This window comes from Zootoca vivipara, chromosome 13, assembly GCF_963506605.1.
Source record: "Zootoca vivipara chromosome 13, rZooViv1.1, whole genome shotgun sequence".
Classification (NCBI taxonomy): domain Eukaryota; kingdom Metazoa; phylum Chordata; class Lepidosauria; order Squamata; family Lacertidae; genus Zootoca; species Zootoca vivipara.
This window is the reverse complement of record NC_083288.1, coordinates 7,486,299-7,504,683: the sequence shown is the minus strand read 5'-3', so window position 1 is coordinate 7,504,683 and position 18,385 is coordinate 7,486,299. Positions and strand designations below refer to the sequence as shown.

At 44.6% G+C, this 18,385-nt stretch overlaps 1 protein-coding gene across 2 annotated transcripts in view; it reads left to right on the top strand.

The window, feature by feature from the left end:
- The window catches only part of EPHA5 (EPH receptor A5), a 216,686-nt gene that overhangs the window by 174,282 nt on the left and 24,019 nt on the right, over positions 1-18,385 (top strand). For both annotated transcript variants that reach the window (XM_060282232.1, XM_035135822.2), the window contains exons 9-12: positions 6,477-6,544; positions 9,425-9,550; positions 12,261-12,446; positions 17,361-17,422. In XM_060282232.1, the coding sequence (XP_060138215.1) occupies positions 6,477-6,544; positions 9,425-9,550; positions 12,261-12,446; positions 17,361-17,422 (442 nt within the window). The remainder of the gene's footprint in view (positions 1-6,476; positions 6,545-9,424; positions 9,551-12,260; positions 12,447-17,360; positions 17,423-18,385) is intronic.

Sequence of the window (18,385 nt, the reverse complement as noted above, 5' to 3'; positions counted from 1 at the left end):
ATTCATGTATGGTTGTTATTGCACCGGAAGCTCCATCATATTGAGTTGAGCCATGGGGGACGAGAGAGGGAGATGGGAGGGAGTTAAGAATCGGAAAAAGACGAAAGCGGATCCATCTTTCATCGTGTTGAGGGGAGTGCGAGCCAACAGCTCTTCTTGTGTAGGTGAGGACACTGTAGCCAACACTTTCTGCAGGGTCCTGCTGTGAACCTGTCTTTCTTGTGCTGTTTTTGCTCTTCCAGTGAGTGTCTCTGCTGTAGTCTGCTCAGGAGTGGATTTTTGGTAATATGGTGCCCTGTGTAAGATCCAAAATTGCCCCCTCCCACCCAAAATAGTTCTAACTTTGAATAGGTACCCATGTTGTTGCTGTTGTTATCTTGCACCCCCTTGACTCGGTGCCCCGTACAGGGGAACCGCGCGCACCACCCTAAATCCAGCGCTGCTCTGCTTCTCCTGAACTGCGATGGGATAGAAAAAAGGATTGCAATTCAATGCTGGTTCTTGCTCCACCCGCCATCAACTTTGGCTCCACCCACCATTGGCTCTAATCTCACTCACTTTTCCTGTGGGTCACTGGCCCTTCATAGAAAAGTTTTCCCCATTCCTGGTTTAAACAAGCCACAGTTCTATGCGTTTGGACATCACAGGGAAGTGTAGTTTGTTTGGAAGTGACTTCCAATCCAAAAGAATTAAGAGAGGGGGAGCACACATGCTTGGAGCTCATCAAAGCTTGTTCATGTCACAGGAAACTGTGGTTTCACATAACATCTGAACCATGCCTTTTTCAGTGAAGATGGCTCTGGGGTGCTCAAAACTGTTAATAATCCACATCCACTGTTCCTAAAAAGCCCTTCAGGATTATTTGGCTTGTGTGATGGCTTCCCTTCATGAATTTCAAAACTTGGCTGGTGCTTTGAGTGCCTCTTCACAATCCAAACTAAAACAGATTTTTATTTTTATTTTTTAATTAAAAAAAACCCTCCAGCTTTTCCAGCTAGCTGCCAATTTGGGAATGAAAGCAAAGGGAAGCTGATTTAAGAGGCAGAAATTATTTTAGCCCTGCTGTGTTTGTCTTGGATATGATTTTGAACGAATTCGTGGAGTGTCTTAGCATGCTGTGGCAATACAAGGGTGGTTGTGCTTTTTATGCATTCTAAGCCAAGCTAAAGCCCTTCTCTAGATTCTGCTAATCATTTTGTGGGCATATTTTGAGCCCAGACTAGTGCTTAGCAGACACCATGGGGTTCAAGTTCTTTGTAATTATTTCTAGCAAGTATCAACACTTGGCTACAGCATCGCTGGGCTCAAGCACAGCCACAGCAGGGAGTTGCCGTGCCTTATCCAGGTGCTTTTGGTTTGGGTGAGGAAAGACCAATTTGCTAGAAACTCAGGCACAGGGGTAAATGGCTGTTCTGCTTACTGCGTCTTCCTGTATGGGATGATCTGATTCAATGCATGCAATTAAAAGCCTAACAGCCACTTTCTTCTTTATTTTGGAAACTGCTTCAGATGGGAGGCAGATTACATTGGGGTGGGGAGCAGGGTTATGAAGTATTCCCAAACCCTGGTGGGGGACACAGTACGCTCCTTCTGGGGCACAGTGTCCAGATTTGGTCCCCACCCTGCACTCAGCTCTCAGCCGTGGCTTCCAGAAGTTGTCAGCATGCAACAGCGGCCTCACCCTGGGAACGGCTTTGACTGGCTGGCTAAATCAGGTTAGGGTAGCTGAACGGTCTCAAACCTTCGCTAAATTAGGGGCTTCACCTGCATGCAGACACAGGCTCCGGCAGATTGAGCAGACACGACCAAGAGTGGGTCCAATGGTCAAGAAGGCAGTTTCTGCACGTTGCTGTAAAGGGAAGTGAGGGGCAGGTGGGGCTTGTCAACATGGGAAGATAGTTACTCTAGGAGAAGGAAAAGCCTGATCCCGAACCTTCGCTGCCTTGCAGTATACCTTCAGGAGAAGAGAAGGTTAAGGAGTAAACCCTACACAAATCTGGAATGCCTAAGACACTTGTATGCCACCTTCCAGTGACTCCTTCAGGCAAGCTGGTGCAAAATGTATTACTCTGCTTTCCTTTGGACCACAACAGTGAGGCCAAGAGGGGGGTCTTTTATGGGCAGCCCATGGACTGCAAGAAGATCAAACCTATCCATTCTGAAGGAAATCAGCCCTGAGTGCTCACTTGAAGGACAGATCGTGAAGCTGAGGCTCCAATACTTTGGTCACCTCATGAGAAGAGAAGAATCCTTGGAAAAGACCTTGATGTTGGGAAAGATTGAGGGCACTAGGAGAAGGGGACGACAGAGGACAAGATGGTTGGACAGTGTTCTCGAAGCTACGAACATGAGTCTGACCAAACTGCGGGAGGCAGTGCAAGACAGGAGTGCCTGGAGTGCTATGGTCCATGGGGTCACGAAGAGTCGGACACGACTAAACGACTAAACAACAACAACATTATTATTATTATTTTTATTTATATTTATTTATTTATTTATTTATTTAAAGATATTATGTATACAAAGGCGGAGTTCAGGGCTACAAGACTAGAAAGATTTAAAAACTAGCAAAAAGCTAGGGTAGGACATAGAAGGACGATTTCTGCAGAAAAGGGAACAAATAATGGCTATTCTTCCTGACAAAGGGGGGTGTCCTTGTATTTCAATACTAATTGGTACACACAGGAACACAGGGCTGTCACTAGCCAATTGATTGGTGATACGTCTTCACCGAATGAAGCATCAAGGAGGATTTGACTTTAGTGCTTTCAAGAGTTCCCAGGCAAGAGTATGGAGGGCTGGGACATTCTGCTTCCCATTTCAAGAGAGACCGTCTAAGGGATTTATAAAACACATTCTGCCCTAATTTGTTAGCCATTGCCAGCTAACATTTCTAGAGAAAACTGAGACTTTGATTCAAAGCGATAGTGTGAGGACCCAAAACAGAGGCTGGAATGTGCTCTTTTCTTACCTGTATTTGTGGCGTTCCATGAATTGTTTCTCACCGGCAACTGAGTGTGTGATTCTGCCAGCTCCTTCCTTGGCTACATGCCATCACCTGAGCTTTGCCAGAGTTGAGCCCAGAACAATTTCATATGGCCCAACTCAGTCTATTAAAATATTAAGATAGATGAGACTGCAGTTGTGCTGGTTTCTCTTGCTAAGGAACAAATTCCCAGCTTGTTAGCTGCAAATTCAGACCTCACCTCAGCCAAATCAAACCTCACAAATCGATGCTAGGTAGTCTTTACAGATATCAGGGCCCATATAGAGAGATGTTTCCCCTCTTACATAATTCCAAACCAGGGTCATCTAATGAGACGGAATATTGGAAGATTCAGGACAAGCAAAATAAAGCACTTCTTCACCAGTTGCATAGTTAAAATATGGAATTTACTTCCGCAATAGGTAGCGATGGTTGGCAATTTAGATGGCCTTAAAAGGAGATTAGACAAATTCATGGAGGATAGGGGATGTCACTGGCCATTGTTGTACCGCCAGTATTGCAGGTGCTGTGCCTCCGAGACATGTGAGTGGGGAGCATGCAGTTGTAGGTTTGATGAGGCCCTAAGCTACTGAAAGACGGACACGGGTGGCGCTGTGGGTTAAACCACAAAGCCTAGGGCTTGCCAATCAGAAGGTTGGCGCTTTGAATCCCTGTGACGGGGTGAGCTCCCGTTGCTCGGTCCCAGCTCCTGCCAACCTAGCAGTTCGAAAGCACATCAAAGTGCAAGTAGATAAATAGGTACCGCTCCGGCGGGAAGGTAAACGCCGTTTCCATGTGCTGCTCTGGTTCGCCAGAAGCGGCTTTGTCATGCTGGCCACATGAACTGGAAGCTGTACGCCGGCTCCCTCGGCCAATAATGCGAGATGAGCACCGCAACCCCAGAGTTGGTCACGACTGGACCTAATGGTCAGGGGTCCCTTTACCTTTAAGCTACTGAAGGTAATGGGGCTCTTTATATGTCCAGCTGTCCTTTGTCAACAGCAAATTGTCACAGTTTTTTGTGTTGAATGTATGCTACATGGCAAATTATGGACCTAATAGGTATTGAAAGCCATTTGCACATAACAAATAGGAGCCTACACAACACAAAAATTGTTGCTGTATGTAGGTTTTATTTTATTTGTTTTTTATCTTATATTTTGGAAATGTCCATCCAGTGTTTTTTTTCTTTAATTTTTTTGGGGGCCCCAAGAGAGTGGGGCCCTAAGCTATAGCTTGTTTAAAGGTAAAGGACCCCTGACAGTTAAGTCCAGTTGCAAACAACTCTGGGGTTGCGGCGCTCGTCTCACTTTACTGGCCAAGGGAGCCAGCGTTTGTCCACAGACAGTTCTTCAGGTCATGTGGCCAGCATGACAAAGCCACTTCTGGTGAAATCAGAGCAGCACACAGAAACGCCGTTTACCTTCCCGCCGGAGCGGTCCCTATTTATCTACTTGCACTTTTGGGGGTGCTTTTGAACTGCGAGGTTGGCAGGAGCTGGGACCGAGCAACAGGAGCTCACCCCGCCGTGGGGATTCGAACCGCTGACCTTCTGATCAGCAAGCCCAAGAGGCTTAGTGGTTTAGACCATAGTGCCACCCGCATCCTGATAGCTTGTTTAGTTGATACATAAATCTGGCACTGGGTATGCTGAACCCCTCTCTCTGGTAGGAGTGTTTTGGTTTGTTTTAAATGTGCAAAGTGTTCAGATACCTGGGGTGCTTTTTAATATTATTTCAGTGGTACCTCTTGTTGCGAATGGGATCCTTTCCAGAGGCCTGTTCGCAATATGAAAAGGCCGCATCTGCGCACGTGCGTGGCACAATGTGGTGCTTCTGCGCATGTGCAAAGCGCAGTTTAGCACTTCTGCACATGCACACAAGTTACGGACGTGTTGTTCTGGGACTTCCGGGTTTGGTGCGTCCGTAACCTGAAAAGACGCAACTTGCAGCGGGCGTATCATGAGGTATGACTGTATTATTATACTTCTCTGATCTGGATTCTCGTCTTATAAGCATATCAGTAAAGAGCTCACCCAATGGAAACCTTTATCATCCATTACCGTACTATATGAATCATTTTCTAGTGTAGTCTTGCAAAAACCAGTTACGTTGGGTTTTGTGCGTGGCTCATGCCATCCGTTCACCAATAAGATTTGTCATTCTCCCATCAGCCCATTTTCTCTCTTATAAATTTGTTAGAGGAGCACTTTTACAGCCTCAGTTTTACGATGCATGCAATAAATATTTCACTAGGTGATTGCCAGTGTGCAAGTAGGTTTGTTACCAGATGAAATGCCGCAGGAATATTTAGAATGGAAATGCCACTCTCCTGTTTTACATTTATTGACCAACATTGACCTGTGTCCTGGGCTTCATTTCCCCCTTCCAGTATGATGGGAATAAGAGGCATAAATTTTCAGGGGAATAAGTCGTTTCCAAGGTATTGAAATCATCAGCCAACTACAATGCCGCATCTGATGTACTGTTTTTTTTATCAGCTGAAGAACTCATTCAGTTTATTTTAGATAAGCCAAGCCTTAATGCTTGATATGTTCTGCAATGACTGATATAGTACACTTAAATCTTGGCATTTGGTAATACAGCAATAGGTGTAAATGTTCCCTTGTAGGACAATTTTATTTCCTGAAGTGTGCATAAAACAAATAGGAAGGCTTGTCACCATCCTTTAGATTACATTTCTTGCCATTGACAATATAAAGGAATGGCTGTATTACATGCCTCTGCTTGTAAAGAACACTTTAGGTAAAGGTGAAGGGACCCCTGACCATTAGGTCCAGTCGTGACCGACTCTGGGGTTGCAGCGCTCATCTAGCATTAGTGGCCGAGGGAGCCGGCGTACAGCTTCCAGGTCATGTGGCCAGCATGACAAAGCCGCTTCTGGCAAACCAGAGCAGCACATGGAAACGCCGTTTACCTTCCCGCTATAGCGGTTCCTATTTATCTACTTGCTTTTGACGTGCTTTCGAACTGCTAGGTTGGCAGGAGCTGGGACCAAGCAACAGGAGCTCACCCCGTCACGGGGATTCGAAAAACCGACCTTCTGATCAGCAAGCCCTAGGCTCAGTGGTTTAGCCCACAGTGCCACCTGGGTCCCCAAAGAACACTTTACTAATCAGTTATTAGGATCAAACAAGCCTCTTTCAAGAATTCTTGGTCCCCTTTAAGGAGGGCTATTGAGACCCCAAATCCTACCACGATTTTCCTGAATCCTCTTTCTTTTTCTGAATTAAAAGGGGGCTGTGGATAGCAGATCCCGCAGAACTCCAAGTACAGATGATGCCAATATTTAATCAAGCCCCTTTTCTTTTCCCCAGACAAGGGTTGAATAGGGCACGCCTCGTATCGAGTTGAGAAATGTTGGTGCAAACAGGGCATCTTTGCATTCCCTATTTGATAATTTGCCTATTGTGTGATGGTTTTGATGAGAAGCTTCCTTATATCGTGCCATAAATCTTCTTCAATAACAGGAGGTGTGGCTACAGCAAAGCAAAGCAGGACCCTGAAGAAGAAAAGATGCATTTTCATAATGGTCACAGTGAGTAAAGTTCAGATAATATGCCAGAGAACTGCACTTCTTTCTAGTATTTTTGTCTTGATATGGTACAATACATAGCATTATACAGTGGTGCATCGCAAGACGAATTTAATTCATTCCATGAGTCAATTCGTTTTGCGAAAAATTCGTCTTGTGAATCACGGTTTCCCATAGGAATGCATTGATTTTTTTTGTCCATAGGAACACATTAATTAAATTTCAGTGCATTCCTATGGGAAACCGCGATTCGCAAGACGAATTTTTCATAAAATGAATTCGTCTTGCGAGTCACCATCAGATCACCATCAGATCGCAAAATGCATTCGTCTTGCGAAAAATTCGTCTTGCAGGGCATTCGTCTTGCAAGGTACCACTGTAGTTATATACTGTTTAGGGGTGGGCAGAACCAATGGGCTCACCTTGTCTGGCTTTTGGTAGAAAGTGGAAAGAGTAGATGACAGAATCTTACCCTTTGCTAGATCCAAGTCCTACAGAGTGTGCGTCTAGCACAGGATAGAGGGCTGTATCAGCTTCCCACTCTTCAAGGCAAGAGTGCAGGGAATAAAACCACACACTTCACTGTAGGCCTCCTTTTATTTCCGAAGCCGCACTGCTGTTCCAGAAATGCTTCATTCCAAAGCTGTGGATTTTGCTCCAAGTGGAATTCTGCCCCAGCATCTGGGCTAAATATCCTAAATAATTCAATTAATATTTTTTTACAGTGTTGCAGATAACACTGGGAAGGGCAGCCATGGCCCTCCAGTTTATTTTGAAAAAAACAAAAACAAAAAACAAACCGAATCAAACCTTTATTGCATTAGCATACAGCCATAGCAAAATAAAACAATACAAAAATGCCAAAGACAAGCAACAAAGCATAATTCAAGGCGATATTGCACGCCAACCCTGGCGTAATAACATTTAAATCACCCTGAGTCAATAATGCAGAGATTTAGGTGCCAACGCCAAAAATCTAATATGCGAATAGGTATAAAGCATGAAATAGCCCAAAATAGGCTCGGCAAAAAACAAAAATAACAAACCATTGGCTAAAATAATTGGATATCGAAAGTGCTTCCTATTAGAAAGCTCCCAGGTGAGAGCTTGGAGGGTCCACCACTTTCTGTGTGAGACAAGGCTTAAGAGTTACCTTCGAGAGAGGCCTCTGTGTTTTCTTTTGTTCATTCTCTGTTCTTGTTTTCATTTTGATTAGTTTCTTTAATCTTATTGTATTATGAAAAAGATTTGATAAAATCTTTTCTTTTCTTTTTAAAGTATTTCCCATTAGATGGAAATGGTTGGAGATTAAAGAGCCGCTCCAGAGTCTGTTGTTTTGCTTCTTGAGGCCCCAAGCCAGCCCCCCCCCCATGAAATAACTACACACGGGCACAGAATTAAGGTTGATAGGTAACATTAAGGCCACAACTTTATTGATTGCAAATTAAATGTGAGTTGTATTGGCACAGGCATTGGCTGAAGACTATAATGGACTACTGCCCCAGTTGACAGAGCCTATGTAGGTAAACCCATGGGGGCAGCAACATCGGGGTTTTGCCCGACAGAAGCTTACCGCAAGGTTCCTGTGATCCTGGCATGGCCCTAGCCCATCAAGCAGACTTTGGATGAGATCCGGGACCCCCAGATTCCTTTAACGGAATACCTTTTGAGCGTTAATTTTCCACATGCAAAATTAAGCCAATGCCTAACCGCCAAACCTGGAAAGTTGCGACGATTGCTAAGGGGTTAGGCAAAAAACCAAGTGGCCAGTGGCAATTTGCCAAATGGATAAAAAATTCCTACCCGGCCCCTGTCCCAAGACAGGCGACTCACACATAGTCCAAAGCAAGGCCGAGAACCTACACTAAGGGCGGGAGGGCGGGTGTTCAGCAGCGCCAATCAAGTGCCCCCCACCCCTTTCCTGATTGGCTGTGACCCGTGATGCCTATTTAGAGAAATGAAACTTAAACCTAGATACGAAACCTACTCAGACAGGGGTGTGTCCAGGGGCCCAGTTGCAAGAAGGACCGCCTTCTGAGGACGATCCCATTTCCAGCAGTGCTGTACTTACCAAACAAACAAACAAACAAATATATCAATGGAGGCCTCCACTGCAGGTGTGTTGTACCTTGAAGCATGTGAAACAGGGATCTTGTGCAGCCCCCCTAATAACTATCCAAGATCTAGAGGAGTCATGTTTTCTGCAACTATATATATATATATATATATATATATATATATATATATATCGGCTTTGTGACTTTGAACTTTATATTTAATTTAAATACGGTGTGGTTTGATAGCTAGGACTGCAACTCAATTCGTGACATCTTAATGGGATAATCGTATGAATTTAAGTTGAACTATCAGTTAAGATTGCATGAAATCGTATAGGGATAAAAGCAGTATTTCTGAAGCAAGAAGTATACTTACTTTGTTGTTGTTGTTGTTTATAATGCATACATATATCACAGTAGACATCATTTTAGAGACAGACTTTTAGAGAAAGGGAGCAGTGTATCTTTTAAAATGGCCCTTTGCCACCTGCAATTTTTATGAACATTTGTATTAAAAATACAACCCCTTTATTAAAAAAAATACCCTACCCAATTAATTGTGTTTCCCTTCGGTCTATTAAAAGTTTTTAAATAATCAAAGTGAGTACCGGTAATAGATTAAATATTGCAGCCCTGGTGTGCACCAAATGTTTCTTAAGTAGCTCATAATGGGTATCTTTGTGACAATGATAGGCAGTGCTCACATACTCCGTTTTGTAATTAGTAAAATACATTTCCCTTTGCACTACTGTTCCAGCTTGTTCAATTTTCAGTTCTGCTACTCGCCAGTACTTTTACCATATTAAACCCTTAATTTTATGCACAGTTAAATTACCAGGAGTGCGGACTTATATCGACCCACACACCTACGAAGACCCAAATCAAGCGGTCCATGAGTTTGCCAAGGAAATAGAAGCCTCGTGTATATCAATTGAAAGAGTTATCGGAGCTGGTAAGATTACCAATACCACCATTTGACATTCACTCACGCTATTGCTGTAATACCAGGATTCCGTTTTTTTGCATTGCGCGACCAGGCGGCGACCACCCCAGCCCCCAGGGACCACCAGAAAGGAATGGTGACTCGTGACAACGTGCTACGGAATTAAAATTTGGCCACAACTTTATTAAACTTCCGAATGTAGGAAGACCTTGGCTTAGGCCTTGGGCGTGTATCCCTCCCAGCTGCCCAGCCGGGGGGAACTAGGGCTCATCAGGATAAATGCAGGGGTCAGCAAACTTTTTCAGCAGGGGGGCGGTCTACTGCCTCTCAGACCTTGTGGGGGGCCAGACTATATTTTGAAAAAAAAAAATGAATGAATTCCTATGCCCAACAAATAACACAGAGATGCATTTTAAATAAAAAGGACACATTCTACTCATGTAAAAACATGCTGATTCCCGGACCATCCGCAGGCCGAATTTAGAAGGCGATTGGGCCGCATCTGGCCCCCGGGCCTTAGTTTGGGGACCCTGATAAATGGGATATGGTGGTGCTCTGCGAGACGTAAGTGTAGCAGGAAGCCCAGCCCATATCCCCGCACACAGGGTAGCTCACTGATGGCCTTTCGGTGTATGGCCAGTGACACCCATATATATAACCCCTTTAAGAGGGGGATCCTGGAATCGACAACACAGGGGGTTGGGTGAGTCACCACTTCATGCCCCCCCCCATAGGCAAGAAAAGACTAAAGGATTACACCCAAGACCATAACTGCCAAAGTTATGACGAATTGCTATGGGGAAGACAAAACCTGCCAATGCAGGGGAAATTCTTCCCGGTTCTTCAACAGCAACCAGTCAAAAGACCATAGCAGCGCCCGCTAAACAGGAAGAAAAAAATGTTAACCTGCAAACAAGAAACATTAAACAAAGGGAGGGTTGGGTGGGTGAAGCTCCTGAGCTGACTGCCTGACTGCTGCTGGCTCCACCCCCCTATTTATGTGACTCCCAGCAGTGTAAATAGACAACTGAGGCTGGGCGTGAACCTCCAAATAATAACACTGAGAGGCGGGCCAACCCATACAACCGGTAATTTTCTTGGGGTCTGAAGCGTGTGCGCGATCCCGCAAAGGGCACCCACAATGCAAAGTGTGAATGCTCATTGTTATTTCCAATGCACATGCCCTTTGATTTAAAACTATGCAAAAGGTAACCTTGATGCAGTCATGTGTGCACATTAGGACTCCTTTTTTGCTTTTAATAAATATGGGTACGTTCTAGCGTGCATTGATAAGCTGTAAGGAGGAAAACTAGGATAAACCGCCCATGTGTGGCAGCTTGTGCAAAGTCTGGTAATAAGGAAAGCAAGCAACCGGGCACAGAGTTGCTCACTAATGCATTGGGTCTGCTACAGGAACAAGAGCAGGGAATGTGGAATCTCAAAATATGCATTTCAGTGGACTTGCCCAGGAAAACTGACCACCAGGTGGTGTCTATTTATACTGCTCGTGGGGTGTATGGGGTGTTAGGCGACGGGTAGTACCTCATACTCCTTCTGGGGTAGTTTGTCCACCTTTGGTCCCCTCAGCTCTCACCAGTGGCTCTTTAAAAGCTGTCAGCATGCCATGCAATGGCGGCCACACCCCAGGAACGTCTTCAACTGACTGGCTAAACCAGGTGAGGGCAGCCGATGGGTTTCAAACCCTCGGTGAGTTAAGACAAAGACAGGCTGTGGCGGATTGAGCGGATGAGACCAGTCGTGGGTCCAACGGTCAAGAAGGCGGTTTCTGCACATGCTGTAGTAGGAATCACATTTATATCTTGGTAACTAGAAGGGAAAGTGGGTAGGTTAGAGGGCTGCAAGGCAGGGAGGAGAGTTTGGTGGCAGACAAAGTGGGAACGTGATAAGAGGGGGATTCTCCCATTGGGTAAGTTTGAAATCTCACCTGAAGAAGAGTGCCTAAGTGAGCTAGGGATTACCAACTTTCAAAGCTTGCATTTCCAAGCATGGAAGTTGTCAGCGGCTCCCAGCTGGTTGCCCAGGAAAGTATAAAGACAAGGGAAAATTTATTACCATCCCTTTTTATTTCAATCTTTACAGAGAGAGGCTATAGAACTCAGCCTCTTGGATAATGGCGTTGTCCTGAGTGAATCTCCACCCCTGTCTCTCCCACTTCCTCATTCGTCATCATCATCACCTCTTTATGGGTGCTGCTACGTGCCCTCTGTCTTTGAGCTCTTTGCTCTCCTACTTTTAAGGCTTGCCAGGTTCTGGGAGATGGAGGGTCTGGGATGCTTTCTAATGACAACATGTCAGCCAGCTGTTCTGGTTCTCCCATGATTCCCCAACTTTCCCCCTCATCTTCCTCTGAGCTGCGACCTCCCTCTAACCCCTGCTATAAATCTATACTGTCTTCCTCTTCCTCCTCCCTAGAAGGGTCAGGCTCCACCATTCCTCCTCTGCCCAGTCCCTGACAGATGTATGGGTTTAACTGGCATCCCTATAAAAATGCAGCCTGAAAGTTTTGGCTCAAGTAATTGAGATGTATGTGGCCGAGAAGAAGAATGATCTCCATCACATGTGTTGGGAACAGTGAATTCAAACAATTGGTCGTACTGGGTTAAACAACGTCTTCACTGGTTATGCATTGTGTGATCCTCACACAAGAATGGCCAGACAATAACCGGGAATGCTAACTTGAGGTTTGTTCTGTTCACAGGTGAATTTGGCGAAGTATGTAGTGGGCGATTGAAACCACCTGGAAAGCGTGAGTTACCAGTCGCCATTAAAACCTTGAAAGTGGGCTACACGGAGAAGCAGAGGCGAGATTTCCTGGGAGAAGCCAGCATCATGGGGCAATTTGATCATCCCAATATAATTCACCTAGAAGGTGTCATCACAAAGAGTATGTACCTGCTGCCAATGAGTTATAATTTAGTTATAAATGTCTTCTTGGCTTATTATGAAATGCCATTCAAGCTGCTATCTTGGTGGCCTCAACGTGGCCTACCTGTGGCACCTGTTGGGGACGCCGCCAGAGCTATTGAACCATTCGCATGGTCCCCTCGAGCACTTTTCTGAACTCCATTAACGCCAACGCAAATCTGTGAGACAAAAACTAACCAAACAAGGCTGGAACGCACCCGGGCACAATTCATTCTTTGTCCTTCACTTCTCCTGCTCTGGCAGAGACTGTGATCCAGAGGCAGAGATTTTGCATGTGGTTCTCTTTTCCAAAGAGCACCCCCGTCCCTTAACAACTAAGAGTAACAGAGGAAGCTATAAGAAACAGGGTGCCACCCAAAATGGACATGCTTTGCTGGTTCTCTCACCTTTACCACAACGCACAATTTCCCCAGTGTTTTGATACTATTATGCAAGACTCCCACCTTTCCACTGATAACAGCAAGCAGTGATGCGGAATGGTGGTGTTGGGTGGGCGCATAGCTGTCAAGGCACGAGTTGAATTGTACGAAACATTACCAGGGGGTGGCGGGCTTCTGGACAGTGCTGTTGTTTCCGAGCTCCGTGCAACATGCTGTTCCACCCTCACGTGTCCCATTTTATAACACAGCCTTGTCGATTCCGCCACCAGACCTTCATAAGGATGCCAAGGTCGCTGGTTCAGAAAGCCTGTGCCACTTGCTTTTAATTTTTCTCGTTGAAGCGCCTACTCATTTGTGTCCTTAGTTTTATGTTCCGTAATGCGATGCTAATTTATTCAGCAATTACTCTCAACCTGCAGCACACAGATAATGAAGCATAAGGTCAAAGAAATATGATTTCCTTGTGATTGAAACAGAGGAAGGGAGCCAGAAGCAGCACTCCTAGGGGGTGTCATGATGAGGTGCCATCTTTTTCGTAATGCTGCCTTTAAGTGCCCGAGATAAGGGAGCTGCGCTGTACGGCTTGCCTGTGATCTGCTATTAAAACCGGGCGCATCATAAATGCCACTGCAGTCTGCAGAGATTTTATGATAAATGAAGGAGAAGGCAGAGCCCTTCCCTTAAATTGCTCATTTGTGATGGCTGAGCACATCATGCTGAAGCAAACCCGTTCCGGTGCAAGGAAGCGCCATGGACTAACATTTCACCACACTTGCCTATAAAACCACCTTTCCAGGATGGGAAATGTGGGCAACAATGGGGATAAATATCTCCACTTAAAAGGCTTGTTAGGAAATTGGAATCACAAAGAATACAGTCAAATGTCGGTTCCCAAACGCCTCCCTTTTGGAACGTTTCGGCTCCCAAACGCCCCAAACCCGGAAAGTAAGTGTTCCGGTTTCTAAACATTTTTCAGAAGCCGAACGTCTGACGCAGCTTCCGATTGAGTGCAGGACATTTTTGGAAGCTGAATGGGCTTCCGGAATGGATTACATTTGACAACCAAGGTTTGACTAAAGGTAAAGGGGGCCCTGACCATCAGGTCCAGTCATGTCCGACTCTGGGGTTGCGGCGCTCATCTCGCTCTATTGGCCGAGGGAGCCGGCGTTTGTCCGCAGACAGCTTCCGGGTCATGTGGCCAGCATGACAAAGCTGCTTCTGGCGAACCAGAGCAGCGCACGAAAATGCGTTTACCTTCCCGCCGGAGTGGTCCCTATTTATCTACTTGCACTTTGATGTGCTTTCGAACTGCTAGGTGGGCAGGAGCTGGGACCGAGCAATGGGAGCTCACCCCGTCACAGGGATTCGAACCGCCGACCTTCTGATCAGCAAGCCCTAGACTCTGTGGTTTAACCCACAGCGCCACCTGGGTCCCAAGGTTTGACTATAGAGACTATATCTGTTCTCTGGGATGTCCAAAGTGTAGGTATTGCCTAATAATAATAAATAATAATAATAATAATAATAATAATAATAATAATAATAATAATTTCTTTTTACCCCGCCCATCTGGCTGGGTTTTCTCAGCTACTGCAGCCCAGTTCCTACATGATACGGACAGACCTGCTGATGAAATGATGCCCACCTCGGACCCTCACCAGCAGAGCATAGTGATCACTTCAGTTTATAAAGGGAGAGGCAATTTTTTCATTCTTAAGAAACAATCCCCTTGTGTCCTTAGGCAGCCACTCTCTCACCCCAGCTTTTTCTCCAGGGTAACTGTGGGAATAAAATGGGGGAGGAGAGCTGTTCGGCTCCTTGAAGAAAGGACAGGATACAAATGTTCATTTAAAACCTTTTGAAAAGAACCAGCAATTACTTTTCATCTGCACTTTTGTCTGCTAGGTAATGAAAATTGATTTAAGCAGAAAGCTGTATGTGTTCTACCAGCATTTCATTGAATTTATAAGGTCAGGAGCAAGTCACGCTCATTATTGCTGTGTCACTCGAGCATTTATGTATAAAAATGGAGCGCAGGCTATATATAATTACCTTTAAAACAACTCGGTCATGAAATTAGTCTAATGGGGTTGGAAAAACATTGCTACTGCTGTCAACAATCAGATAATAAAAATCTTTATTGTGTGTTACCGTGATTGAGTGTCTTAACTTTTTTTAATACTTGAGGTGATTCACGCAAATGTATTCATGCATTTGTTAGCGATACATATATTCAGCATTACAGAAGGGAATTTGCAAACATCCCATCCCAGGGTGGGGGGATTAGCCAGGTTCCTAATGTGCAATGCTAGTGTACAACCAGGTGCAAATATGTACCAGTACTGAGGTGTTGATCTGGGCCTCCCTGAATTTTCGGACATAACTGTAGATGAAAACATGCATCCTTATTCATCATACATAGCACACAAGTAGAGCTGTGTACAGACTATGCCTTTAAAGCACATTTGAAGCACCTTATACCCCCTCAAAGAATTATGGGCCCTGTAGTTTGTTGAATTGTAACTTTGTGGGGTGTAAACTACATACACAGAATTCATTGGGAGGGAGAACGTGATTTGAATGAATGTGTTTTAAAGGTACAATAAGTACACAGCCTAGAGTTCAGTTGGCATCTCTGTGAGGAAAAGTAAGTCTCCAGCTTACACTGCTTGAGTATGGCGGGGGGACAGACGGACCTCAAAGCTTATTTTAAAGCTTTGTTTTATTGTTACATTTTTGTGTATTGCATTAGATTGTTATATATAAGGTGTACATTCTTTGTTTTTTCAGCTTGTAAACCGCCTTGAGTATTGTAAGATAGAAAGGCGGTGTACATATTAAAAGTGATGATGAGGGATGAAAGCGTTTTACAAAAAAGATAAGAGGATAAAATCAAGAAAAATCTACAGCCATACTTTAAAACAGGCAAAAGTTAAAATACTGAAACAGATAAAAATGATCTCCACTTTCTAAGCCTCTTGACTAAATAAGAATGTTTTTAGCAGTTGCTGAAAAGAGTACAGTGAAGATGCCTGCTTGATATCAATAGGCAGGGAGTTCGAAAGTGTAGGCGCTGCCACACTAAACAATAGAGTTCTTTAAAATGTTTCACCTCCGGTAGAGAGGAGGATGACACAGATACCCAGTTCCTTCTCCTCTTCAGAGACCGCTGGATTCCTCTCTGTCCGTGCAGTCACACGTGTCTTCCTTCTTATGTGGATTCATAATTCAGCCAGGGTTGGTACCAATTTTATCTACCAGCTCTTTGGTGTTGGAGATATACATGCGGCCCCTTCAATTTGCATGAAAGTGGCAGCTCTCGAAAGGTGCACAGCACCAAAAACCAACCCCGGAGAGCTGCTACAATTGTGCAAGCTGGGGCAGACCCTTTTTTTGTAGACCCCAAGGCAGAGGTGATGAACCGTACAATCTCATCCTGGTGACAATTCACCGGTGGCTTAGCTACACCGGAGATAATTGCCTGAGTGAGAACGTCTCCCAAATGCCTGAGCAAGGCCAGTGCTTTGCTGTATCTTAGATACGATCTTTGATCCCATTCATCTTGCTTGATAGCCTTCAAAGCACCTAGCCAACCATTCTCGGAGTGTTTGTCGTATCCTACACCAAATGGCTTCTAGAGTTCTTATGTCCAAATGAGATATTCCTGAGCAGTGCTGGATTTACGTATAAGGTAAACAAGCTATAGCTTAGGGTCCCACTCGCTCGGGGCCCCCCCAAAAAATTTAAGGGGGAAAAAACTGGATGTACATTTTCAAAATATAAGTTTTTTTAAAAAACAAATAAAATAAAACCTACATACACCAACAGTGTTTTGTGTTGTGTAGGCTCCTATGATGTAAGTAATGGGCCCTGCGTGCTAGCCTGCTTCCTAAAATATCACTGGTTAGATACCTATTAGGTCCATAGATTATCATATATTCAACACAAAAAACAGCAACAATTTGTTGTGGACAAAGGACAGCTGGACATATAAAGGGACTCATTACCTTCAGGAGCCTAGGGCCTCAAAATCAAACCTAAATCCGGCCCTGAAAGTAATGGAAAGTGGATTAATCCGTTCCAGATGGGTCCGCGGAGTACTCAACCTGAAGCGTACTTAACCTGAAGCATGGGTGTAATTGGTTCCGGAAGTCTGTTCATAAACTAAAGCGTTCATAAACTGAAGCGAACTTTCCCATTGAAAGTAATGGAAAGTGAATTAATCCATTCCAGATGGGTCCGTGGCGTTCGTAAACCAAAAATTCGTAAACCAAGGTTCCACTGTAAATCACTTTTTCTTTACCAGTCTAGCTGAGTCCCAGGAGTACACATGTTCACACAATCCCAGTAAGCCTTGGTTGGCTCATTTTGTCATAATATGTATAGTGACTGCCCAAAGTTGAAAACTTTCTGACTTGTTTGCGAAAATGCACAGTTTGCTGTACGGTGTTCCATGACTTATAACTAAAAGGGTTTTTATCTTCTTCATCTAGGTAAGCCAGTCATGATTGTAACCGAATACATGGAAAATGGATCTTTGGATACATTTTTAAAGGTAAGACGTAAAATGTGTATCAGCATCAATTCACCCCATTTAAGACAATACTTGTGCTTTGAAGAAAAATAAGAATGATTTCCTTTTAGAAACAATCCTTGACAGGATGCTGCTGTTGTTGTTCGTTGTTGTTCGTTGTTAATTCAGTTTATATACCACCCTTTATCTAAAGATCCCAGGGTGGTGTACACCATTAAGAATGTAATTTACACAGCATAATAATAAAAACATAATACACCGCATAATAATTAAATGTAATCATCTTCAACAAATAAATGAACTTCTATACACCAGATCCTATTTTATCCTCTGCAAGAACCTGGAGAGAAATTCACTGTGAAGACTATATTCTGGCATGCTTTTTGGATGTTGCTATTCTTGCTCGTATCTTTTCATTCCAATATTTGCTTCCAAAAATATTTTGGTGGCATTAAATGTTAGCTATAGAAGGTCTTTGGTCACTTTAGACTGGTTTGCATGGAAAGGAGGGCAGCGCACCAGAAACCTCAAAACCGCACAGGTCAAAGTTTTTTGTGCTTGGGCTGTGTACTTCAGACATTGCTGATTTCCTGGGGGAAGTCAATGGGTGTGCCGCACACGGGTCATAACAAGCAAGGGACGCGGGTGGCGCTGTGGTCTAAACCACTGAGCCCCTTGGGCTTGCTGATCAGAAGGTCAGCGGTTTGGATCCCTGTGACGGGCTGAGCTCCTGTTGCTCTGTGTCTTCCAACCTAGCAGTTTGAAAGCACACCAGTGCAAGTAGATAAATAGGTACTGCTGTGGCGGGAAGGTAAACGGCATTTTCGTGCTCTCTGGTTTCCGTCAGTGTCCTGTTGTGCCAGAAGCAGTTGAGTCATGCCAGCCATGTTACCCGGAAAGCTGTCTGTGGACAAACACCATCTCCCTCGGCTTGAAAGCGAGATGAGCGCAGCGAACCCCATAGTTGCCTTTGACTGGACTTAA